This window comes from Sciurus carolinensis, chromosome 1, assembly GCF_902686445.1.
Source record: "Sciurus carolinensis chromosome 1, mSciCar1.2, whole genome shotgun sequence".
Classification (NCBI taxonomy): domain Eukaryota; kingdom Metazoa; phylum Chordata; class Mammalia; order Rodentia; family Sciuridae; genus Sciurus; species Sciurus carolinensis.
This window is the reverse complement of record NC_062213.1, coordinates 185,649,870-185,676,640: the sequence shown is the minus strand read 5'-3', so window position 1 is coordinate 185,676,640 and position 26,771 is coordinate 185,649,870. Positions and strand designations below refer to the sequence as shown.

The following is a 26,771-nucleotide window of genomic DNA, read 5'->3' as shown; positions in this document are numbered from 1 at the left end:
ACTTTTGTGTATATTAGAACATTTACATATTAAAGAAATATTTTTGTTTTAAAAAATTGCATCTTTAGGTAGGTGTGGTGGCACACACCTATAATCCCAGCTACTTGGGAGGCTGAAGCAGGAGGATTAAAAGTTCATGATGCTTGGGCAACTTAGTGAGAACCTGTCTCAAAATTAAAAATAAAAAGAGCTCTGGGGTAAGAGTATCCCTGGGTTCATTCCCCAATACCACAAAAATAAATAGATTAGTTAATTTTTAAAAATAAAATCACATATTTTAGAGAATTTTTTCTGACATCAAATGATTTTCAGCATCACAGATATTCTAAAATTTTCATAGGCCTCTAGCATTTCCATCTGCCTTCCAATAATCCAACATGATACTAAGTTCTCTTCCTTCCTTTCTTTCTTTCTTTTTTTTTTTTTTGCTGCTGGGGATTGAACCGAAGGCCTCAAACACACCTGGCAAGCATTCTACTGCTGAGTTACATCCTCAACCCAATACTAAGGTTTTTTGTTCTGTTTTGTTTTGGGTACTGAGGATTGAGCTCAGGGCTGTCTATCACTGAGCCCAACCCTCTTTTTATTTTTATTTTGAGGTTCTCAATAAGTTGCCCAGGCTGGCCTTGACTTTGCAATCATCCTTCCTCAGCTACCTATGTAGCTGGGATTACAGGCGTGCACTACCATGCCACCAGATAATAAATTTTTGTGTCACTTTCCACTGCCTAATAGTCATATTCCAAAGTCTTAAAATTTTGTACACCATATTAAAAAGGGGGGGAAGGGTTTATTCTTCATCTTTCCTCTGTTTATATATGATTAAGGGCATTCAGAATCAAAAAAAGGTAGTATAGTGCCTCTTGTCTTTCTTTTGTGATGTTTAGTGTTATTTTATCTTGAAAAAGTTTAATTCTTCAGATTCTTATTAGACACAGAAATTAATAGGGGGCAGACTGAAAGGTAGTTCTTGTTAATTCAATCTGAAGTCTTCCTTTGGGTTAGTCATCTCCTTTTACTTTATCAATAATGTGTATATTATTGATACGGAATGTAACAAATCATCCTTTAACTCCATTATTCTAATGTAGGCATACTTTTGTTTAATTTAGTGCCATATGGGTTTTTATTAAAAACGTTTTCCTTCCTAGCATCCCAGCCACTTATGATAAACTTTATATGGAATTATCAATTCCAGTTGAAAAGGACTGTTAAAATCTTCTCTTTAATCTCCTAACACATAGATCTGTTCTGTGTATCTTTGCTAGATGACCATTCAGCCTTTGCTCAGAGTTCTTATATGCATAACTCATTACCATGAAGTAGGCCACTCATTTCTTTGAAAACTCTTAATTATTGGAAAGTGATTCCTTACAGTGGACCAAACTTGGCTTCCCTGTAATTTCAGGTCATCGTTCTTAGTTCTGCTGTCTAGGATTATTAAAAAATAACTTTGCTCTTCCATTTTTTATTATTTCAGTTATTTGAAACAGTGATCCTCTCTCCAAAGAAAAAAAATTAAAATCACTTAACAATCCATTCTACTGCCTAGAAATAACAAAATTAACATTTTGATAATTATGTTTTCTAAAAGGTAGAATATATACAGGGAAATTACTTATTTTGTAATCTGCTTTCTTTGTACTTAATGTATTTTAAGGACCTTTACATGTTAAATATTCCACATTGATTTTTAATGATTACAAAGTGTTCTGTTACATAATTTATTCCATCTCGGATAATTAGGTTGTATCCATTTTCATTAGTAATGCTGTAGTAAATATTCTGGTCAATAAATGTTTATGTACAACTCTTATTTCTATAGGATGAATGCCTAGAAGTGGAATTGCTGGGTAAAGTATATAAACATTTTAAAAACTTTTGTTACGTGTTACCAGATTGTCCCAAAAAATTTGTATTAATTTTTATTGTCACCAATATCGATAGGCAAATTTTAACATTTTGTTTTAATAATTAGTAAGGTTAAACGTTTTTATGTTGACAATTTATTTTTAATCATTATTTCTTAAAATCATCTAATATCTGGTCCATATTCCAGTTTCCACATTTGTCCCAACATGTCTATTTGTAACTTTGTTCAAATAGTATCTAATCAAGGTTCACATGTTTAGTTACTGTCTGCTTAATCTTTTAATTTAGGTCACTTGTTTGTAGATTGTCCCACATTCTGAATTTTGTCCGATTGTTCCCTTGGTGGTGTTTAATTTGTTCCTCCATTCCCTGTATTCCATAAACTAGAAGTTGGGTCTAGGAACAGGATTAGATTCAGATTAAGATGTTGGGTAGGAATAGTTCAGAACTGCTGTTAGGTATTCATCCTATATCAAATTAGGAGGCACTAATGACAGGTTGTTCCACTAATAATAATAATATTGTTGAGGTGTTAACTGCCATATCTTTCCAATGTAAATTACATTTTTCCTTTTTGTAATTAGTAAGTCATCTGTGGGGTGATAACTTTGGTACCATACGAATATCCTGTTCCCAGCAAACTGATCACCTAATGATTTGAGCATTCATTGATGATCTTTGCCTGAATGAGCTACTATACTGGGTGTTGCATGGAAAATGCTTATTTTCTAAATATATCATTTCTTCTTCAGTCATCAGCTTGCCTGCCTCCATTCTTCTCTCCCTCCCTCCCTTCCTTTTTCTGATACAAAGTCTTGCTGTGTTGCCCAGACTGGCCTCAAATTCCTATGCTTAAGCCATCTTTCTGACACAGCCTCCCAGGTAGCTAGGTCTACAGCTATGCTATACTGTGCCTGGCTAACGATTTTCTACTTTTTTTTTTTTTTTTTTTTTTTGGTCTAGTGATGGAACCCAGGGGCTCTCAACCACTGAGCCACATCCCCATCCCTTTTTATGTATTTAATTTAATTTTATTTTTTGGGGGGGGTACTCAGAATTGAACTCAGGGGCACTCGGCCACTGAGCTACATCCCCAGCCCTATTTTGTATTTTTATTTAGAGACAGGATCTCACTGAGTTGCTTAGGGCCTCCCTAAGTTGCTGAGACTGGCTTTGAACTCATGATTCTCCTGCCTTAGTCTCTGGAACCGCTGGGATTATAGGCATGTGCCACCATGCTTGGCACAATTGCTATCTTAACCAAATTTTTGTTGCTTTTTTTGTGGTTCTGAGGTTTGAACCCAGGCTGCCACACATGCTGTGCAAGCATTCTACCTCTGAGATACATTCCCAGCCCTTTTTTTAAAAAATATATTTTTAGATGTCAGTGAACCTTTATTTTATTCATTTATTTATATGCGGTGCTGAGAATCGAACCCAGTGCCTCACACGTGCTAGGCAAGGCTCTACCACTGAGCCACAACCAGTCCCCTTCTTTTATTTTTGAGACAGGTTCTTGCTGTTTCCCAGGTTGGCCTCAAACTGTAGATCCTTTTGCCTCAGCCTCCTAAGTAGGTGGGGTCACAGGTATGCACACTATACCCTACTCCATCTTAACCAGCTTTTAAGTGTTAATGAACACTACAGTTGATTAGTGTTACATATATGCACGTTGTTGTGAAACAGATCTCCAGAACTTTTTCATCTTGCAAATCTGAGATTCTGTATCCATTAAACAAAAATTGCACTCAACCTTTATCCCTTGTTCATATAAGTGGAATCATATAGTATTTGGATTTTTTTTATGTGTGTGTGTGTGTGACAAGTTTATATCACTAATGTCTACAAGATGCATTCATATTGTGGCATATGACAGGATTTCCTTCCTTTTTAAAGCTATTCCATTGTATTTGTATGTCAATCATGTTGTTTATCTATTGATCTGATAAAAGACATTCATGTTACTTCTACCTCTTGGCTCTTACGAATAGAGCTGCTGTGAATAAATATCTCTGAGACCTTGCTTTTAAATTTTTTTTTTTTTTTTTTTTCTCACATAAGGGAGTTTATTAAGCAAACAGTGTCTCCCTGCAGGGTAAGAGAGACAATGAGAGGAAAAGAGAAAGGAAAGAGAAAGGGCACACACTAGAGAGAGTGGAAAGTGAGGAGGAGAAAGAAAGCAAGTTGGGGGAGAGAAAAGCAAGACTTAAATTCTTTTTGGATGTATATCCAGAAGTGGGATTACTGGATCATGTGTTAGTTTTTTTTTTTTTTTTTTTTTTTTTTTTTTTTTTTTTTTAAGTAATCTCCATACTATGTACAGCAGTTGTACCATTTTATAGTCCCACAGCCTTGTATTAGAGTTTCAGTTTTCCCATCTTTGCAACACTCATTTTTGCTTTTTAAATAGCAGTTATCCTAATGGGTGTTACGTTAGTATTTATTGTTTGTGTTACAAATAAGTAGATATTGTTCACTACAAAGCCCAGTTATGTCTTGTGATTCATTTTCTTAAATCATTTCTTTTTCTGGAGTTGTTAATTGCCTCACTTTTTTCAAGACTACAAATGAATTTCTTTAATTTTTAAAAAAATATGAACTTATATTCTAATTGGTTTTCCCTCTCTCCCTCCATAAATGCTCAAATATACCAGTAATCTATCAACTTCTATTTTTTTTCCTGGAGTGCTCCTTCCTAGAATCCTCTGTTAATCTGCATTACTGTTCTGTAGCCCTGCTACAGAGCTGTCATCTAGGATTTTCCTTTGCTACCCTCCTAGATGGATTCTGTTTCCTGGATCCTGTATTTTCCTCTTCTTAATCTTTGGTATTAGAATTGGTAAGAATTGGTTCTAGTACCAAAGATTTGGTAAGAATTGATAAGAAGGGAATTTCTAAGAAAGGGAGCATAGGAGATTACATTTTTTTTTTGGTCCCTACACATCTGAAAATTATTTTATTCCAATACTTGCTTGTTAGTTTGGTATAGAACACTACCTGCATGTCCTCATAAATTTAAAGTTGTACACGCACGCATTACTGTTAAAAAGTCTGTTGTTAGTTATTCTCTTGTATGGAACCTACTGGTTTTTCCTCTGGAAGTTCTTAGGATTTTTTTTTTTTTTTTTTTTAAATCCACTGTATTCTAAAATTTTGTACTGAGATATCTTGATGCTGTGGGTTTTGTTTTTTTGTTTTTTTGTTTTTTTTGGTGGGGGGGTTCTTGTTTGTTTGTTTTCCCCTTGCATTCCTTATATTACTCGTTTGGTCTTTTAATCTGGGACATATATCCTTCAATTCTGTTGTTTTTTGTGGTACTGGGGATAGGACCCAAGGTCTAGAATATACTAGGCAAGTGTTCTGTCACTGAGCTACATCCCCAGCCCTTTTTCATTTTATTTTGAAACAGGGTCTCTTGCAAAGTTGCTGAAGCTGGCCTTGAACTTGCAATCCTCCTGCCTCAGCCTCTGGAGTAGCTGGGATTACAGGCGTGTGCCATCACGCCTGTCTACTGTCATGTTTTTGGTGATTGTTTTCTCTTTATATTATCTGTTCTTTCCTTCTCCTGTTATATATTGAACCTTTGAGGATTGATCTTCTGAGTCTTTTTTTTCCTTTCCTTGTTTTCCCTCTGTCTGTATTATACTTTGTGGAATATTTTATCAACCTTTTCTTCCTATCCTTTTACTCACCTATTCATTTCTTCATTTACATTAATGATTTCTTTTTCTTTTTTGCGGTACTAGGGATTGAACCCAGGGGCCTCATGCATGCTAGGCAAGTGTTCTACCATTGAGTTACAACTCCCATCCCATACTGTACATACTTTAAGTATATAGTTTGTTGAGTTTTGATATGTATATATATAGATAGATAGATATCTCCATGAAATTACCATTAAAATTAAGATAATAAATATGTCAGACCCCAGAGTTCCTTTGTGCACTTTAATAATTCTTCCCTTTTACCTTTCCCTGCCCCTTCTCATTCCCAGGCAACCACTGGTCTACTGTCACCATAGTTTATATTTTCTAGAGTTTTGTATAAATGGAATCGTACAATGTGTACCTCTTTTCTGAGCCTGGCTTCCTTCTCTCAGCATTTTTTTTTCCCCCACTGTGCTGGGGATCAAACTCAAGGTCCTTGAGCATGTTAGACAAGTGCTCTACCACTGAGCTACATTCCCAGCCCAACATAATTATTTTGAAATTCATACATATTGAGTTTTAAATTTAAAAAAAAAAATCAGTGGATCATATGGTAAGTGTTCTGCTTTTTAAGATACTGCCAAACTGTTTACCAAAGTGAATGTACCATTTTATATTCCTATCAGCATTGTATGCATTCCAGTTGCTCCCATCCTTAGCAACACTTGGAACAGTCAGTAGTTTTTATTTTCTTATAGAAAAATAAACATATGTATTGTCCTTTTTTAAACCCCCCCTTTTTTATTTTTTGCTATTTTAAGGTGTATCATCCAGTGATATCAGTGATATTAAGTACATTCACATTATTGTGCACCTATCATAAAACATCTCAAGAACTTTTTTGTCTTGCAAATGTTAAGCTCTGTCTGTACTCATTAAACAATAGCTCTTTATCCCTGCTTCCCCCGGGCCCTTTCAAGCACCTTTACTTTGTCTTTATGAATTTGACTATTCTAGGCACCTCGTATAAGTCTAATGATACAGTATTCTTCGTTTTATGACTGGCTTATTTCTCTTAGCATAATGACCTCAAGGTTCATCCATGTTGTAGCATGTATCAAAATTTCCTTCCTTTTTAAGACTGAATAGTATTTCAGGGTCTGTATATATCACATTTTTCTTATCCATTCATCAATCAGTTGGAGAGTTGGGTTGCTTTCAGCCCTTACTGTTATGAACATTGCTGCTACATATATGGGTCTACACATATCTCTTTGAGACCTTGCTTTCAATTTTTATATAAACAGAAGTAGATTTACTGTATCACATGGTAATTCTATTTTTAATTTGTGTGTGTGTGTTATGTGTGGTACTGGGGATCAAACAGAGAGCCTCTTGGATGCTAGGCAAGTACTCTAAACCTGAGCTACATCCCAGCCCTATTTTTAATGTTTTGAGGAACTGCCAAACTGTTTATCCACAGCAGCTGCACCATTTTATATTTCCGCCAGTGCACAAGGGTTCCAATTTTTCCACATCCTTGCCAACATTTGTTACTTTTATTTGGTACTGAGGAATGAACCAAAGAGTGCCTTACCAATGAGCTACATCCCTAGCCCACCCCCCCCCCCTTTTTTTTTTTTTTTTGAACCAGAGTCTGTCTCCCTGCCTTTCTTAGGGACTCACCAACTTGTGGAGGCTGGCCTTGAATTTGCAATCCTCCTGGCTTAGCTTCCCACTGCATTATGGTTTTAATTAGTATTTCCCTAATGAGTAACAGTGTTAGATGCCTTTTCACGTATTCATTTGCCATTTCTATATCTTCTTGGTGAGAGATCTTTTGCCCATTTCCTCCCAGTCTGTGACCTTTTTTTTTTTTGTATCAGTGAATGAATCCAGGGCACTTCATCACTGAACCGTATCTTTAGCCCTTTTTATAAGGCCTTGCTATGTTGTTGAGTCTGACTTTGAACTTGTGATCCTCTTGCCTCAGGCATGTACTACTGTCCTTTCTTCTCTTAACAATGTCTTCTAAAGAACAGAAGTTTTAGCCTGGCACAGTGACACACATCTGTAATGCTAGTAACCCTGGAAGCTGAATAAAGAGAATTGCAAGTTTGAGGCCAGAGATAAGCAACCTAGTGAGACCCTGTCTGACTATTAAAAAATAAAAAGGACTGGGAATGTAGCTCAGTGATAGAGCACCCCTGAGTTCTATCCCCAATACCATAGACATAACAATACCATAAAAATACATACATACACACATACATGCATACATACATTTTTAGCTGGGTGTTGTGGCACATACCTGTAATATTAATGATTTGGGAAACTGTGGCAGGAGGTTCTTGAATTGGAGGCCAGCCTCAGCATTTTAGCGATACCCTATCTCAAAATAAAAATTCAGAAGGGCTGGGGATATCAGCTCAGTGGTAGAGCACCTCTGAATTTAGTGCCCATTACCAAAAAGAAAGAAAGAAGAAATTTAATTGGTTTTTGACTACTGATTTTGAATTCTACAATCTTTCCTAAATTGACCTATTAGTTTTACTAATTTTTTTATAGATTCCATCAGATTTTCTGTACTGATGGTTTGTTGATCACAAAAGCATTTTCACTTGTTTCTGTCTAACTTGAATATCATTTATTTGCTTTTCTTGTCTTATTATACTCCACTATTAATGCTGAATACAAGTGATGAGATTGGTACCTTGTTTTTGATCTTAGAAAAATATTGAGTCTTTCCCCATTAACTATTAATGACCTATAATTTCTGTAGATTTCTCTTGAATTTGTGTGTGTGTGTGTGGTAATGGGAATCTAACTCAGGACCTTCTACCCTTGCATATGTTAGATAAGTGCTGTGATACAGAGCTACATTTCCAGTTCTTTTTTGAAATTATATTTTGGCACAGGATCTTGCTAAGGTACCCAGGCTGGCCTCAAACTTGAATTCCTCCTGCTTCAGACTCCTGAAGCACTGCTGCCAGCTCTATTTCATTGATTTTTATTCTGATTTTTATTTTATTTTTGTTTTTTATTTATTCGTGGAGCTGGGGTTTGATCCCAGGGTCTTGTGCATTCTGGGCAAGTGCTTGCATCCCTAGCCCACTATTCTTTTGTTGTTGTTGTTGTTGTACCAGAGATTGAACTTAGGGGCACTTGACCACTGAGCCACATCCCCAGCCCTATTTTGTATTTTAGAGGCAGGGTCTCACTGAGTTGCTTAGTGCCTCACTGTTGCTGAGGTTGATTTTGAACTCCCTATCCAGACATGCACCACCACGCTTGGTCCTAGCTCATTATTCAGATGTTTATTTCCTTTTTTCTGCTTGCTTTGAATTTCATTTGCTCTTCTTTTTCTAATTTCTTTAGATGGTTGCTGAGATTATTGATTTGAGACTTCTGATTTAGTGAGGGATATTAGGAGCAAGAGGAGATAAAATCAAAAAGTCTACCTGCTATATGTATCTGAAAATTTGCCTTGGCTTTTTAAAAAAATCAACTTTATTAAGGTATACTTTACATGAAATAAATACACCCATTTTAAGTGTATATTTTGGTAAGTTTTGACAAATGTACGCACCTGTGAAGTTAACCACAATAATCAAGATTGATAAACTGTTGTCCCTGATATTTCCTGTGTTCTCTAATTTTATCACTCTGGTCCCTATCTCCACCCTAGCCCTGGGAAAGCACTGTTTTTTTTTTTTTTTCTTTGTCCCCTATAGATTAGATGTCTTTTTTTAGAATTTTATATAAGTGGGATCATACAGTAAGTTTTCTTTTGTGTCTGGTTTATTTTACCTGGGACAATGTTTTTGAGATTTATCCTTGTTTGTTTTTTCCATTGCTGGGGATGGAACCCAGAGCCTCAAGCATGCGAAGGAAGTACTCTATCACTGAACTATAATCCCAGTTTAGTAGTTCTTTACTTTTACAGTTGAATTTTCCCTTTTCCTGTTTTAATGTGACACAGTTTAATCTGGTTACTTGTTGATGAATATTTGTGTTAGTAGTTTTTGGCTATTATTAATAAAGAAACTATGAACATTCCTACATGAGTTTTGTGTCTACATGTGTTTTCATTTCTTTAAGTTAAATAATTAGTAGAATTACTGATACATATATAGTGTTTAGATTTACAAGAAACCATTTTTCAAAAATTTTTTAGTTTTTTGTGACTTTTGTAAAGACTTAGAGGGCATTTTGTTTCTTTTTTTCTTTTTCTTTCTTTTTTTTTTTGGCATATGGATATCCAGTTGTTCTAGCACCATTTATTAAGAGTTATCTGCCAGACATTGTGGCACATACCTGTAATCCCAGTGACTTGGGAGGCTGAGACAGGAGGATTCCAAGTTCAAAGCCAGCCTTAGCACTTTAGTGAGACCCTGTCACAAAATAAAAATAAAATTAAATTAAAAATAAAGGGATATTACTCAGTGGTTAACCTCTGGGCTCAATACCTGATACCCCCCTCAAAAAAAAAAAAAAAAAAAAAGAATGATCTTTTTCTGAGGCACAGTAACAAATGCCTGTGATCCCAGTGATTTGGGAGGCTGAGACAGGAGAATCGACACATTTAAGGCCAGCCTCAGCAAATTAGGGAGACCCTCAGTAATTTACTAAGACCCTGTCTGAAAATAAAAAGGACTGGGAATGTAGCTTAGTGTCAAAGGGCCCCTTGATTCAATCCCCAGTGCAGCTGGGTGTGGTAGTACATGCATGTAATCCCAGTGGTTTAGAAGGCTGTGGCGGGAGGATTGCAAGTTCAAAGCCAGCCTCAGCAAATTTGCAAGGCCTTAAAAACTCAGTGAAACCTTGTTTCTAAATAAATACAAAAAAGGGCTGGTGATCTGGCTCAGTGGTTGAGTGTCCCCGAGTTCAATCCCTAGTACCAAAAAAAAAATTATCCTTTCCATAGGTTTATATCTGAATTACCTGCTCTATTCCATTGATAATATGCCTGTTCTTTTGCTAGTGTCACACTGTCTTGATTACTAGAACTTCATAGTAAGTCTTGAAATTGTTTTAGTCCTTTGGATTTCCTTTCTTGTTAAGAATCAGCTTATTAGTTTGTTCGGATATACCTACTGGGTGTTTCTTTGGCATTGTGGTAAATCTATAGATCAGTTTTGGGAGACCTGACATCATAACAATATTGAGCCAACCTGTGAACATGATATATTTCTCCATTTATGTATGCATTTAATTTCTCAGCAGTGTTTTGTTTTTATTGAACATGTGTTAACACATATCTTGCTAAATTTATTCATAAGTATTTTATGCTATCTTATTAAGTTATTATAAATGATAATTTTAAAAATTTCTATTTCCATTTGGTTATTGCTAGTGTATAGAAATGTAATTGATTTTTATATTTTGAATTTATATTGTACAAACTATACTAAATTTTCCTTCTACTTTTGCTGATTCTTTTAGAGGTTCTTTAGCATTTGGTATGTTACCTATAACATTTGGTATATTATCTGTAAATAAAGGCTCTTCTTTCTTTCTAGGTTATAAGCCTTCTCTTTTTCTTGCCTTATTGTACTGGCTGGAATCTCTAGTACATTAAGCATGATATTAGCTATAAATTTATCATCAGTGCCCTTTATTGGATTGAGGAAAATCCCCTTCTACCCTTCTATTTGTAGATTAGTGAGTTTTTACATGAATGAGTGGTTAATTTTGTCAAGTACATTTTTTCTGCATTTATTTAGAAGGTCATAATAGTGTTTTTTCTTTATTCTGTGTACCTTACAGTTTTTGAGTTTTAACTGTTAGGCTAACTTGCATTCATGGGATAAACTTACTTGGTTTAAATGAATTATCCTATATTCAATTTGCTAATGCTCTCTCTCTCTTTTTTTCTCTCTATTTATTTTCACTACTAGGGATTAAACCCAGGGATGCTGTACCACTGAGCTTATCCCCATTCTTTTTATTTTTTGTTTTGAGATGGGGTCTTGGCTACATTGTCTAAGCTAACCTTCAACTTCCAATCCTCTTGCCTTAGCCGCCTCTTAGCTGGCATTACAGGGATGCGCCTCTGTGCCTAGCTTGCTATTAGTTTTTATAAAAGGAGTTTTGTTGATTGATCTTGAGGAATATTGGTCTTTAGTTTTCTTGTAATGTTTTTGTCTGGTTCAAGTGTTATAGCAATTCTGGCTTTATTTATTTATTTTTTGGTTCTAGAGATTGAATCCAGGGGCACTTAACCACTAAGTCACATCTCCAGCCCCTTCTATTTTTTATTTAGAGACAGGGTCTCACTAAGTTGCTTAGGGCCTTGCAAAGTTGCTGAGGCTGGCTTTGAACTTGTGATCCTCCTGCTTCAACCTCCTGAGCTGCTGGTATTACAGGCATGTGCCACTGTACCCAACCCTTACAGTTTTTAATAAAAGAGGGGTGTTCATATATTCAATACTAGTTGTGGCTTTGTATCTTCTTTTAGTTCTGGCAGTCCCCATCCACCAGCCCCCTCCACCAGTGCTGGGGATGGAACCCAGGGCCTTGTACCTGCCTGGCAAGCCTTCTGCCTCTGAGCTACACCCCAGCCTCTCCTTATGTATTTTGAAACTCTGCTATTGAGTGCATATACATTTAGGACTTTTATATGGTCTTGATAAATTGTCCCCATTATTATAACGAACTATTTTTTTCCTCTGGTCTTATACCTTGTTCAGTAGTCTACTTTGAAATTAACATAGCCATTTCTGCTTTCTTTTGATTTATGTTTGCATAATATGTGTTTTCATCCTTTTAGCCTATGCCTTTAATCATAAGTTATACACAGTTTATAGTTGGATGTGCTGTTAAAATATCATAATCTCAATCTTCTAATTGGAATGTTATAGTCCATCTACATTTAATGGATATCTGATATGGTTGGTATTAAAACTACTACCTTGCTACATTTTTTTCTGTGTATTCTTTATTTTTTATTTCATCATTTCCTGACTTTTTGAGTTTTCCATTTTATCTCCACATTTTACTTATTATTTATACCTCTTTGTTGTAATTTTAGTGGAATTCTTAGGTAATGGTTTTCCAAAACTTTTGAATTGAGCACCCCAGAGTACTTTGGTTTATGTGAATTATGTCTATACATAACCATATTAAAATTAGAACTAATTATTAAAGTATTAGTACTTTTTTTTTTTTTTTTGCGGTACTGGGGATCGAACTCAGGGCCTTGTGCTTGTGAGGCAAGCACTCTACCAGCTGAGCTATCTCCCCAGCTCAGCACATTTTAAAATAACAATATACCCATTGTTTGTTAATGTACATAATATGTTTTTTAAAAAAAACTTTCCTACTGGGTGCAGTGGCACAGGTCTGTAATCCCAGAGGCTTAGGAGGCTGAGGCAGGAGGATCTCAAGTTCAAAGCCAGCCTCAGTAACAGTGAGGTGCTAAGCAATTCAGTGAGACCCTGTCTCTAAAATACAAAAAAAAATAGGGCTGGGGATGTGGCTCAGTGGTCAAGTGCCCCTGATTCAATCCCTGGTACCAAACCCCCCTCCCCCCAAAAAAACAAAAAAAACAAAAAAAACACTTTCCCTGAAATACTCTTAGCCTTTATTTGATTCATGTTTCAGATGTAATGTTGTATTGTGTTGTCAAGAGCCCCACTTCAAGAGAGGCAGAGAGAGCTGTTAGAATGACTTCAAAACAGGCTAGACTTGAGCTTATTCAAAGTTGTGTTCAAAAGATTACTGTGATCTCAAATGGGATATAATATATAACTAAGTAAAGGTTTAAGATTTTTAAAACAAAATATATATGATAGTGGAGTTTATTATGGACTTTTTGTGGGTTTTTTTTTGAGATCGTGTCTCACTATGATTCCCAGATTCTTTATGCCTTGCTTCAGCTTCCTGAGTAGCTGTGAGTATAGGTGTATATTACCACGCCTGACTAAAAGACTATTTTGTTTTATTTAGTTATACATACATACATTCTAGGGATTGAACTGGGGATACCTTACCCCTGAGCTATATCCCCAGCCCTTTTAAATTTTTATTTTGAGACAGGGTCTCGGTAAGTTCTTTAGAGCATTGCTAAATTGTTGAGCTTGATCTCAAACTTGCAATGTTGCTGCCTCAGTCTCCCAAGTCACTGGGATTACAAGTATGTGCTGCCTTGTCTGGCTTATAAAGACTTTTTTAAATGAGAAAAATAATCCATTGGCATTTGCTTACATATTTACACTTCCAGGACTTTTGATCCCATTTCTGTAGACTCAAATTTCCATCTGGTATTATTTTCCTTTTTCCTAAGGAGTTCCTTTAATATTTTCTTAGTAGTACAGGTCTATTGGTGATGTAGTCTCTGCTTTCATTTATTTAGAAGTGTTACCAGGTGCAGGGTGCATGCCTATATTCCAGCAACTCAGGATGCTGAGGCAGGAGGTTCATAATTCCAGGCAGCATTAGCAACTTAGTGAGACCTTGTCTCAAAATAAATAAAAAGGACTGGGAATGTATCTCAGTGGTTGAACGCCCTGGGTTCAATCCCAAAAAAAGGGGGGTAAATGTGGTGTTTATTTTGGGGGCCATGATGTTGCTGGCAGTGGTAAGACTGCTTGCCTAGCATGTGGAAGACCTTGGATTTGCTGCCCAGCACTGGCGGGTGTGGGGTTGGGGGGAGTTTATTTTACAAGCCATAGACCCAGGGCTTTGTGCATGCTAGGTAAGTGCTCTACCACTAAGCTGCATCCCCAGCCCTTTTTATTTTATTATGAGACAAGGGTCTTGCTAAGTTACCTAGGCCAGGCTCCAACTTTTGATCCTCTCAACCTCCAAGTAGCAGGGATCATAGGTGTGTGCTACCACACTCAGCTCTGAAGACTTAATGAAGTTATGTTATATATTTTGTCGTTTCCAGTTTATTACAATGAATGGTTAAATCTCCCATTCATCTTGGCTAGAAGTGGAAGTGTCTATTTTGACTTTTATTGAAGATCATAAGCAGCATGGTTATATAAATTCTGATTCTGCATTTGCCAGGATTTCTAAGGACATTGTATATCATTCCGTATCCCCTCTATAATATAGCACTTGAGAAATGAGCTGTATAATAGTTTTTTTACGTTTTGCTTTGTGTGCAAAGAGAATCAGCCAAGATTTGTATCATCAGTTGTATTGACATAGAGGTGACAGATTTGAATTCCTGCTTTATACTAATTTTTTTCTTTTTATTCCTATTTTGTTTTCTGTTTATAAAAGCAGTAGCTCATGCCCCTTTCCTTCTCATTCCCATTTGTTCCCTCCTCTGTATTAGGTATTTTAGATTCATAGACTAGAAACATTATAATTGCTTTCAAGTAACTGAGTTTTAAGATTTAAAAAAAAAAAAAAATTAGACTCTCAACAGCATAGCCAGATCTCATAGTGAAAGGAGTCAGCCATAGAGCCAATCCCCTTGTCCCATCAGAAATGGGCACCTCTAGAGCTGGGGTTGTGGCTCAGTGGTGGAGTGCTTGCCTGGCATGCATGAGGCCCTGGGTTTGATCCTCAGCACCACAGAAAAATAAAGTTATCGTGTCCTCCTACAACTAAAAAAAAAAAAAAATTAAAAAAAGAAGAAATGGGCACCTCTGTTTTCTATTCATATTTTCCCTAATCTTTCTCTGTGACCAGAGCCTCTGCTGCTCTGTTAGCTATGTATAGTGACTGCTGTCCTAGAACCTTGTGTGCTGTTCTTTCTCTCCTGCTCTTTCATCTTCCTTACTGATATTCCAAAGGAGAGTATATCTGATTGATTCACTTAATGACCTGTAGTGCTAGGCCACCTTCTAGTCATTAGCCAGCTGAGATATACTCTTCTCTTTGGTCATGTGCCACACTTGACTGGAGTCATGCTACAAAGTATGCCAGCCTATAAAACCTGTCACAATTTTCATAGCAGATAGTCAGGATTACCCATTCTTCTCCCCTTATGATACAGTAATTCACATTTAATTTATTAAGAACAGTTATTAAACTGAATTTTCCTCAAACCAGTCAACTTTATAATTACAGATTAAGATGTATATGAATTATGATCTCATTCCTGAAAGGTTGGGGGGGTGGTCAGTTTACTTTTCATTCTTAGGCACAAAACAAAGGACAGTCTTCAGTACCTTTTAGCCACGACTTAAAATAAACCCATGGTACTGATTGTTGGTCCAAAAAAGCCCATCTGTTAAGAGACTGTGCAGAGAAAATTTAAATGTTCCCGTTCTTGTTAGCATCTCTAAATTTGGAGGACGAAGAGGTTGAAGCTATGAGCTTAAATGAGGCTTTTGGATTACCAGCCCCACCTGGGTTTGAATTCTGGCTTTACCATTTCCTAGATGATAGATGAGTATGTTTTCTAAACTTTGGTTTATTCATGAATTTTTAAAAAAAGTTTAAAAAAGCTTATGGTTGTTAGAATTCAGTGTTAGAATACATGTAAAACATTTAGCAGAGCTTGTCATATAAGAGGTACTTGATAAATGTTAGCCTGTCATCTCTAGATCATTAAGTCTTACTAATATAAGGGTTATTCTAGTCTAAAAGTAAACTTTTTTTTTTTTTTTTTTTTTTTGGTACCAGGGGTGCTTAACCAATGAGCCACATTCCCAGCCCTTTTTATTTTGAGACAGGGTCTTGCTAAGTTGCTGAGGTTGGTTTCGAACTTTTGATCCTCCTGCCTCAACCTTCCTAGTCACTGGGATTACAGGTGTGTGCCATCACACCTGGCAAAACTAACCTTTCTTGTTGCATTAACAACATTATGCTAATTAATTAGGTCTTGAGATGTAATTGTTTAACTCTTGTTACTCAGTGCTAAGCTACATAGAAACAGGGTATACAAGAGACATATTGCAATATAATTTTTGCTTTCTAATCTCAACTGTGAAATGTTAGTCCCAGAAAACATTTTAAGAAAACTCAAACCCATGTTAGTATTTTGTTGGAATTCTGGCTCTGTCTTTAGCTGTATGTTCTAGGAAAAATTGCTTAACTTTTTCTGTGCCTCAGTTTATTTATAATTTTTAACAGTTTTGTCTGTGAAATGGGGAAACAAAATTGTTGGAAAACATGTTAATGAAAAAATATGTGTAGAGCACATAGAATGCCTGATATGGGGTAAATGCATATAAATCTTTATTGCTTGATGTTGACTCCTAGCAGTTGAATATTTAAATACCAGATTCCTTGGGCCAGATTGGCTAGTCTTTCTTTTCATTGTTGAATATGAATTTGTTTCTGTGTAGGAAGTTTATAGTATATCTTTAGTCTCCACTGCCTGGGCAATTTTGTAGAATTCAGATATAAGAGATGAGTAAACTAAAGGACATGGTCTACTAATAATCTGTGGTTTCATTTTGATGGACACAGAATTTCTATCTGTTACCAGCCCTCATTTGGTGATACTTTGACAGGAAAAATACCTTGAATTTTTTACAGGACTGATTTTCCTCTATTCCCACTGAAATGTCCTTTTTGGAAGATTAGGAAGAATGAGGTGCTAGCAATATGAGAGTAGGATATAAGAAAGGCAATTTGGATTGAGATTTTTGGTTTTAGTTTAACAAATTCAGCAGGCAAGGTAATTTTTAAAATTTTTGAGAGACAGGGTCTTGCTATGTTTGTTGAGGCTGGCCTGGAACTCTTGGGCTCAAATGATCTTCTTGCCTCAGCTTTTCTAGTAAAACTATAGGCATGTCCCACTGTCCCCAGTTCTGGCAAGGCATTTCCTAATCTGTCACTTCACTTAAAGGGAAAACTCATTTTGGATTTATATTTCCTTTAAGAAGTAAGAGTAATATGTTTTCTTTCCATATTAGTAAGGTTAAATATTCTTTTCAGTGTGTTTATTGATTGTTTGCATTACTTGTGAATTGTCTATTTTTTTTTTAATGAAGACTTATCTTTGTATAAAAAGGACACTAAACTTTGCCAAATGTTTTCCCAATATTTTTCATTTTGTCAATTATCTTTCATCATTGAATCATTGATTGTGCTTTTTTTTTTTAAGCACCACAGAAACTTTATTTATTTAATTTTTTCTTGTACTAGGATTAAACCCCGGAGCACTCTACCACTGAGCTACATCCCCAGTTCCTTTTTTTTTTTAATTTTGAAAGATTGTCTTCCTAAATTGCATGAACTGACCTTCAACTTGAGATCTTCCTACCTCAGCCTCTCCAGTCATTGGGATTACAGGTGTACACCATCATGCCCAACTGATACATAAAAACAAATTGTAGGACTGAGGCTGTAGCACAGTTGTGGAGCATTTACTTAGCATGTGTGAGGCACTGGGGTTCGATCCTCAGCATGGCATATAAATAAAAAAAATAAAGATCCATTGGCAACTAAAAAAAAAGGTTGTACAAAATGTAATGTTTTACTACATTGCTACACAGAAACTTTTTAAATTTACAAATTTTTTCCTGAAAAATACTGTCTCACATGATTAGAAAAAATTTTCTGATGCTAAAGCATGTCATAGTTTACATGTAGATTTTTTTTTTTTTTTTTTTTTTTGGTACCAGGGATCGAGCAGGGACACTCGACCACTGAACCACATCCCCAGCCCTATATTTTGTATTTTATTTAGAGACAGTGTCTTACTGAGTTGCTTAGTCCTCACCATTGCTGAGGCTGGGTTTGAACTCAAAATCCTTTTGCCTTAGCCTCCCAAGCTGCTGGTATTACAGGCAGGCGCAGCTAGGCTGATGGGTCCATTTAGTAAACTTTTTTCCTTATAAATAGAAGATGATTATCAAAGGGTTTGCAGAGTTATAAACGTGAAGTTCTAACACCATAACAATAACTACCATTTACTACACTCCATGTGTGCCAGGCAATGTGCTAGATAGTTTTTTTTTTGTTTTTGTTTTTGTTTTTTTAGGTGCTTGTTATAGAGCTCAGGGCCTCATCTCAGACAAGCCAGGCAAGTGCTTTACCACTGAGCTACCTGACCGGTTCAAGGTCTTTTATGTACAGTATTCTCAGTACTCATCTTCAAACTAAATAGTATTATTATCTGCTTTTGGTAGATGAGTAAAGTGAGACTCAATGAAGTAAAGTGATTTCCTTGGGGTCACAGAGCTAGTTAGTGGCTGGATTGGAATTTTAACTCAAGTCTGTATAACTCCAGAGTATACACTTTTTTCTTTTTTTTTTTTTTTTTCCCCGTACTGTGGATCGAACCCAGGGCCTTGTGCTTGCAAGGCAAGCACTCTACCAACTGAGCTATCTCCCCATCCCAGTATACACTTTTTCTACAAAGATTTGCTTCTTGAGGTTTCAAATATATTGATCCTAAAAGTTAAGTTTTATCTTTCTAGAATTTGAGAAGATGGGCCGTAGCCTAGTTAAACTGCTCTTGGTGCTGAGTAGTAGTGAAGATAATGAGAAACATGTAAACTAATTGAAAGAAAGGTTTTCAAAGTGGGGTTCTCAGACCAGTAGCATCAGCAACATTGAGAATATTTCAGAAATGTGAATCCTCAGGCTCCACTCCAGATCTACATAATCAGAAACTCTAGGGTAGTTACCATCAATCTGTCTTAAAATCCATCCGGCTGATTACAAGGCATATTAAAATTTGAGAATCATTCGTCTAGAGAAATTATCTCCTAACTAGTGTTTCGTTTCTGCTTTTGTGGGATTTTAGCCTAAGTCTTAGCCCTTAAGTGCAAAATTAACATTGTCACTTTTTGGCAAGAACATGATGTCACACAGGAGCTAGTTAAACGATTAAGCATTTATGGCAAGTACACCTCCCTGAACCACAACTTCCCATCTCTGAAATGATGTTAATAACATCTCTAAGATTTTTAAATTAAGATAACATGCAAAGTGCCTACTACATTGCTAGACTCCCAGGTGTTTGAGAAATTGTCTCTAGTAATTTTTCTTGTTACCAAGGAGCACCCATCTCCATCTGTTTTAAACTCCTCTTGTTTCTTGAGTGTATTTTGCTGTCATTTTGCTCTGCACCTTTGCATTAGCTCTTTCTCTTGGGTACCCAACCTCTTATTCCTCTGTACCTCACTAGCTTCTATACATCCTTCAGATCCCTGCTTATGGTTTACTTCCCTTGGACAGTCTCCCTTATCCCCTTTCCCAGTCTCAACAGCAGCCTATATTTCTCCTGTCACTTCATTTATCACACTGTTTTGGAATCACCTGTCTCCTGTATAAACTTCACTGAAGGCAGTACAGTGTCTTGTTCATGCCATATTCCTATGGACCAGTTCCTCACATATTGTAGGGGCTAATAAATATTGAATGAATGAACAGTGGCTACCATCGCTGCATCACCATCATCATCTAAGAGCAAGCTCCCTACTCTGGCTTGTAGCTTTTGTGCCAACTGCTTGTAATAATCACAAGGAGATATTATTGGACTGTTGCCAGTTTTCTCTCCCTGAAAACAAATACTTTGACCTAAGTTGACAAATACTATGACCTAAGTTGACATAGTAGTTCACTCAGTTGCTTCCTAACCACTGATCCCTCTGTATCACAGGTACCTCTGGGGAGCTGTATGCCTTGATGAATCGGCAGCATCCTTCGGATCTCACCATGCGGTGAGTGGGTGATTAGAGGGAAGAAAAGGGTAGAATTTGACTGCAAGGGGAATGCGGTGGGGAGTTGGGATTGTAATTTTTGGGGTTGTAATTTCAGAGGTGGAAAATGAAACCTTGCAGTAGAATGGAATAAGAACTGTACTGAATTTCAGGAAACCTGGGTTCTAATACTAGCTTAGCAGTGTTTAACTAGCTATATGATTTTGATCAAATCACTTCACTTCTTTAGTCATGACATCAGTAGACGATGTTGGACTAATTGATGTCAAAAGATCTTTCTAGTTCCAAATTCTTGATGTAGTACAGCTATACAAATTGATTCAGTTACTCAAAAACCTTGGTGTTATCTTTGTTCATTTTTCTCCTTGGAGTCATCTTTGACTCCTCTCCCTCTCATCCCATATAGAATCCATTAGCAAATCCTATTGCCTCTCTCTATGTACATATCTAAAACCTGACCATGTCACCTGGATTATTGCAAGAGTCCTAAATATTTCCCTTTTTCTGCCCTTGCCTATCTACTGTTTTCAAACTCAGCAGCCAGAGAGAGTTCTTTAAAGTATGAGTAAGATTCTTTTCTTTGCTTGACATTTTCCAAGAACTTCTCATCTTCTATCTTCCCATCCTCACAGTCCTCTCCAAAGGCCTGTGTGCTTTGACCTAGGCTCTCCAACCTCACCACCTAGTACTCTTGCTATTACTCACTGCGTTCTGGTTACACAGCTTCCTTTCTGTTTTTAAACATGTCAGGCATGTTTTCCCTTCAGGCCCTTTATATTCATGTTTCCTCTATAGTCAAAATCATAGCCTTTCTCAAGAAGAAAGGTGGTGTAGGGCTTGGGGTGTAACTCAAATGGTAGAGTGCTTGCTTAGCATGTGCAAATCCTGAGTTCAATCTCTGATACTGCAGAAAACAAAAAACAAAAACAAAACATGTAGTGTAGTTGTTTCTAAATAAATTTTGGAGACAGATGCAAATTCATATCCAGGCTTTTCTCTTTACTGTACTATTTGACCTTGGGCAACTTAACATGAGGCTTAGTTTCCTTAACTTGTGCAGGAATTAAGAGTACTTTCCCAGTAGGATTTCAGTAGCATTAAGTAAAATTAGTTCTTTAAAGAATGCAGCAAATACTTGCATATAGTGAGAGGTAAACATCAGGTACAGATGTCTAAGCCATGACTCCAAAGATTCTAAGTCATAAAGTTGGGGAAAAGAAGGGTTAAGAATTTTACATCTTTTAAAATCATTTGCTAGGTGATCATTAGAACAGTTTTGGAACTGAGATTGGGGTCAGATTATCTTAGGGTTAGAACCCTCACCCAGCACATGACTGAAGGAGACTCTCAAGAAACTTTACTGTGAACTGGGTATAATGGCACACGCCTGTAATCCCAGCTACTTTGGAGGCTGAGACAGAGGATTGCAAGTTTGAGGCCAGCCTCAGCAATTTAGCAAGTCCCTGTCTCAAAAATTAAAAGGGCTGAAGATATGGCTTAATAGTAAAGTACCCCTGGGTTCAATCCCCAGTACTGGAAAAAGAAAGAAACTTTATTTTGAGTCTGTGCTTTTAGTTATTATCTCTAAACTTATAATGTGATACTCACATGATGACTTACCTTCTCTGGGAATTTTATTCTAATTTTAACTGCTGTGTCCTGAGCAACCTTCTAACCTTGAGCTGTGTGACAATGAGATCCTGTTGGAGGTACAGGTCTGATGCAAGCAATGCAATACAGATCCTGTTCTTCTGGAGGAAGTAAATTTTTTTTTTTTTTAAACACTATTACACATTAGTTTTCTTGGGAACTTTACCTGTGTGGGAATTAGGTTGCTTTGAGTGTTGGAAGGAAATAGTGCTTATGATATGGATTTTATATAATTAAGATAATATAAAATCTCTAAAATTGTGAGAATTATAAAAATAATTTCTGATGAAGTAAAAAATTTCTTAAAATAGTTGTGCTGGCTTTTTATGTATATAGCCATTTGAGCTAAAATATTCTTCCTGTTTTTATTCTCTCATTAGAAATTATGCCCGGTTCCGACAGAAACCTCTACAAAGATACAGTCTGAATCAGTGGGTTGACAGGAACAAACGAAGCCACCATCGGTTCCAGCGTCTCCCTGACTTGTACAGTCCTTTTGTCTCATCCCATCAGCAATGAAAGTCCCTTTCCAGGGTCCTGTCCAGAGCAGCATCTCATTTTGTTCTGCTGTTTTGTGCTTCGTATATTTCAAATTTATTTTTCACAAGATTTTTATTTAAAGAACTTGTCACCTTTTGGAAATACCCATTGCTGACTTGACTTTTTTTTGTATGAAGACACTCCTGATTTTGTGTGCCTGTCTGTGTATTGTGTCTAAGCAGTGTTAAGGTGATATGTTTTTTAATTTTTTATTTAAGTTGAAGGTGGCTGCCTCCTGAAAGCCAACATGAAGCTAAAATACCCAGGCTCAAGAAAACACCCAGCTGTATATAGGCAGAGGTAAAGTCCACTGGTGCCCAAAAGAAGTCAATCTTTTAATCTACTGTAAGGAATAGATTCTTTACCAGGCTGTGCGCCAGTGTTATTGTTAATGACTTGTGACTGGATATACGTTACTTTTTACAATCCCTCTTTTTAAATTTGAATCTCTGAATACCTGTCAGTATTTTAAAGTTGGCAATCCAGGACATTTTAAGTAGGATGGAATAGGCAAAAAATCCTGTTGAAAGAATGAACTGAATATGTAAATCCTTTCTTTTCTGTACCTATGAGCTACTCTTCTCCTTCCCATGTTGGGGCATTGGGGATAGAACCCAGGGCTTTGCACATGCTAGGCAAGCACTCTACCACTGAGCTACAGCCCAGCCCAATTTTTATTTTTTGACTTTTTATTCTGTTAAACTTATTTTGCACATAGTGTTTACAAATCTTATGCATCTTAACTCTGACAGAATATTGCTGATTAACCTCTGTTGAACACCTTGTTGTCTTGTGACTGTCTTCTGTCCTTCTTCAAGCATTTTCCTTTTTTTTTCACCCCAAGTGACCAATCTACTCTCTAGGGTTCTTCAGGCAGTGTTCGTATATCCTGTTTGACACGGATATGCCTCTTTTGAATGGCCTCCTTGCTCTCTTTATTGAAGAGCTGTCCAGTGCCATTGAGGTGTCAGTTGGTCTTCAGTTTTATCTGCTGATTCCTAACTTTGTGGGTGTTAGCCAGGGAACCTCCATCGTGTGGGAGATATTTTGGAATGGTACTCTTGTTTCCATTATTGGTTAACAGGTGCCTTTAGACCCTGAATGTTACCATCTCCTCCTTTGATCAGGCCCAGATGTATAGTTTCACATAACTACTCAAGTGGGTCTAATGGTATTATGATTAAGCATGAGCACAAAAGCATTACCCAGTTGTAAGGTTTGGTGTTCTAACCAGAGCTGACAGATTTTGTGCATCTGTCTTAATGGACATCTTAGAAGTTTGTTATTCTGTCTTCACAGACAGCTCTAGACATTATTTTAGGAAGTTTTGCAGTCTGGCATTCACGCTGCTGCTGTTCACTCTGTGAAAGTTGTTCATAGTTACTGTAGCCTTTCTCTAGTTGTGTTGTTTTATCTGCCCCATCTTTGTATGTGAGTAGCCCATCTTAAAACATTCTACCCACTTTAGAAATGGACTTGGGAAAAGACTGGTCATTCAGTTCTCCAGTAAATTTGGATAGATGTCCCTAAGTGTTTACTGTTTTTATCCAATCAAGGATTCTCTTTTCCTTGGACATTTGGTTTAGATTCTGGAAGTGGAATGCAATGAAGAAATTTCATTCAAAGGCAGTAGTCTGAATCTGTATTTTAGTTAGCATAATTGGCATTTACTTGGCATTACTGGTCACTTCTCCAGGATGTCCTAAATTAGCCTGATGGAGTGGGACGTGCCAAACATCCACCTTTGAGACCAAAATGTAGTTAAAATTAAATGTAGCTGGAATAGTGACCATTGCAGCTAATTCCCACAGGTAACCCAAGGAGTCAAAGGACAGCATTTTTGCTTAGGTAAAACTCTTAAGATTCGTGTTCTTGTCCTGATACAGTAGGGTTTATGACTGAATGTGTAATAGGAGCATTGCCTTTGCCAAATTAAATGAGTGACAGGTTAACTAGACAATGTGACAATCACATTTCCTCTTAGCTCAAATAATTCTGTTTTTCCAAAGCTTTAGCAGCTTAATTAAATCTGTTGGACTGGGGGAGGAGAGAGCTGTTCTCTAGTGGTTAACATGGTATTCTTTAAGATATAAAAAACAAAGCCAAAGAAAACTCATTATCTGGCATGTTTGCCTTAAAGATGGTAGTGGGTAGACTCTGGAGTTTTAATCTTTTCAAAGCTGCATATCTCTTGTATTTAGTGTTGCCCTCTAAGTCTGGTATTTCACGTGGAATTCCTGCTGTATTTTTAAGTTTGAGTAATCTTTATGTGCATTTAACTGCCTACCTAACTTTCTTCATCCATGATGACATTCTCACCACAGGGGGTCTTGACAAAGCAGAGTAAAAATGTGCTGTTTAAATAGTTTACTTATAAGTAAGGAGCCTGAAATAACCTGTAGTTTTGCATCTAATACAGGCCCTGATTTACTTGCATTGTTGTCAGGATCAATTATGAAACTGAAGTTTTGGTGCCTCCTCTGTATCATGTTTTTTCCCTTGTAGCAGTTGTGTTTAATGTCATTAAAAAGAAATAAAAGTTCTTGTCAGTGGCATATGTACCATGGCCGTCTGTTGCGGGCTTTGGAGGAGGGTTATTTGCCTTCCTCTTTTGCGTAGGTAGGTTAGTGGGATATGGGAAGGGGGTGGCATTTAACAGAATATTGTTCTGGGAAGGCGAGGGTGCTTTGCTCCTTATTCTTTTGAGGGTAAATTACAGTGTTGAGAAAGGTGTCCCAGCAGTTAAGAAATGTTGAAATTGATTGGGATTTGCAGCTACGTATAATGCATGTCAGAAGCCTGACATAGGGAGAGCCTGAAATATCACTGTGCTGCTGTTTTTGTGGGGGAGGGGTAGCTCAGCCTTCATCAGGCAGGCAGTGCTTTGCTATTCCTTCCCATGACTGTGGCTGGCCGGTATATCTCTGCTTCTCCCTGGTTAAGGAAGAAGTCATACTACTCCATGACAGTCTCCCTTTGAAGATGTGAGAAACCAGAATCGATAGTATAAAATTGATGATTGTTATTAACCCAACTTTTCTAGAAATTGCTGCTCCAAGAACCTGTGGTAAAGGTTGGATGAGTATGGATAGATGTGGAAGAAACAACTTTCCTTAGATCCCTAATCTTAGACTTATCCCCAGGAGCAAAGAGAAAAGATTAGGGAATAATAGCTTATCACCTATATTAGCCAATGTTTTCAAAATCTCAACTCATGCTTAGAAAATAGAGAGCAATATATTTGGACAGGCTCATTTGTCTGCTGTTCTGTAAATTATGTAAGTGCATATATTCTAGACCAAAGAGTCCAGGCAAAAGGCTTAATATAAATGTGTTAAGTATTTAGCTACTAGACACTCTTTTGTCTCAGTCTGAGGTACTGGACCTACACACACCCGTTGTGTTCTTGTCAGGTGTTGATATCCTTTAGTAATTATTTCCTTTTTAGCAATGTGTTACTCTGTAGGTGTCAAAGGTTTCAGAGAACAGAATGAACTCACTGAAATGGTGGTGCTCCTTACCCTCAGTTCATTTGTTATGGAAGAAGAAGAAATGGACCGTAAGAGGAATGGGCTCATCCTCTAACAAGACCCTTTTGAGCTTTTATATAAAGGGAAAATCTAACCACTTAAAACCAGAAAGCAAAGTTCCCTGTTTTTCTTAGTGTTGTCCCCCTTTTTGTCTAAGAGAAAACAATTATTTGTAAGCTAAGTCCAGGGTATGCTTGCTTTGTATGCCAGAGCACCTGTCAGGAAAAAATTTCCACTTGTCACCAGGAAGTGTCAGCTGGTCACTTTTGGAATTCCTTAATGAACAAGCTCCTGCCTTGTCATTCCTTCTCACCTGCTCTCTCCTTGTAACAACTGGAACATGCCATAGACAGAAAATCTGGCCCTCCCCAGCGCCCATTAAGAAGGAGGTGGAATGTGATCTTTGGGTAATTTTGAATGCAATATGAGTGATAATCTTGGAATGTTGTTATCACTAAGGAGCCATTTGTATACCAAGATCTCCTTCAACTTAGCTTCAAGCCACATTTGCACACTTATGAATATTTTTATTGGTAGGGCTGGAGCTGGAGGAGACAGTGTCCCGTTTATAGAAATAATTTGTTCTTGGTGACTACTTCTTAAAAGCACAATTCAAAAATTGCCAAACAGGATTAAAGAGGGCAAGAAATAAGGTAGAAAGCCGAAACATCATATAAATGGATTGTCGAGATGCTGCATATTTCTGGAAAGAGTTGAATTAGAAATTTTTAGAAAGGATTCTAGAAGAGGCCATACTAAGAAGTTAGGGGTTAAGAGGACAGGAGTGGGAGGCGAGAAGGACTCCTGCCCCACAGACCATCCACCAGTCTCTCCTCCCCTGAGGCCCTGGGTTCACCTCTTGTTTCTAGGAGACTGCCCCCTTGGTCCCTGCTTTAGGAGTCTCTGAGAATCCTTTCTCTTCCTACCCATTTTTGGTACAAAGGAAACCA

The 26,771-nt window shown here is 37.0% G+C and overlaps 1 protein-coding gene across 1 annotated transcript in view; it reads left to right on the top strand.

Moving 5' to 3' along the window:
- Nucleotides 1–24,843, top strand: part of S100pbp (S100P binding protein) — a 37,723-nt gene extending 12,880 nt beyond the window's left edge. Inside the window, 2 exon segments of the mRNA XM_047545040.1 lie at nucleotides 20,041–20,101; nucleotides 22,132–24,843. Of these exon segments, the coding sequence (XP_047400996.1) occupies nucleotides 20,041–20,101; nucleotides 22,132–22,270 (200 nt within the window). The 3' untranslated portion in view covers nucleotides 22,271–24,843.
- Nucleotides 24,844–26,771: the final 1,928 nt, after the last annotated feature.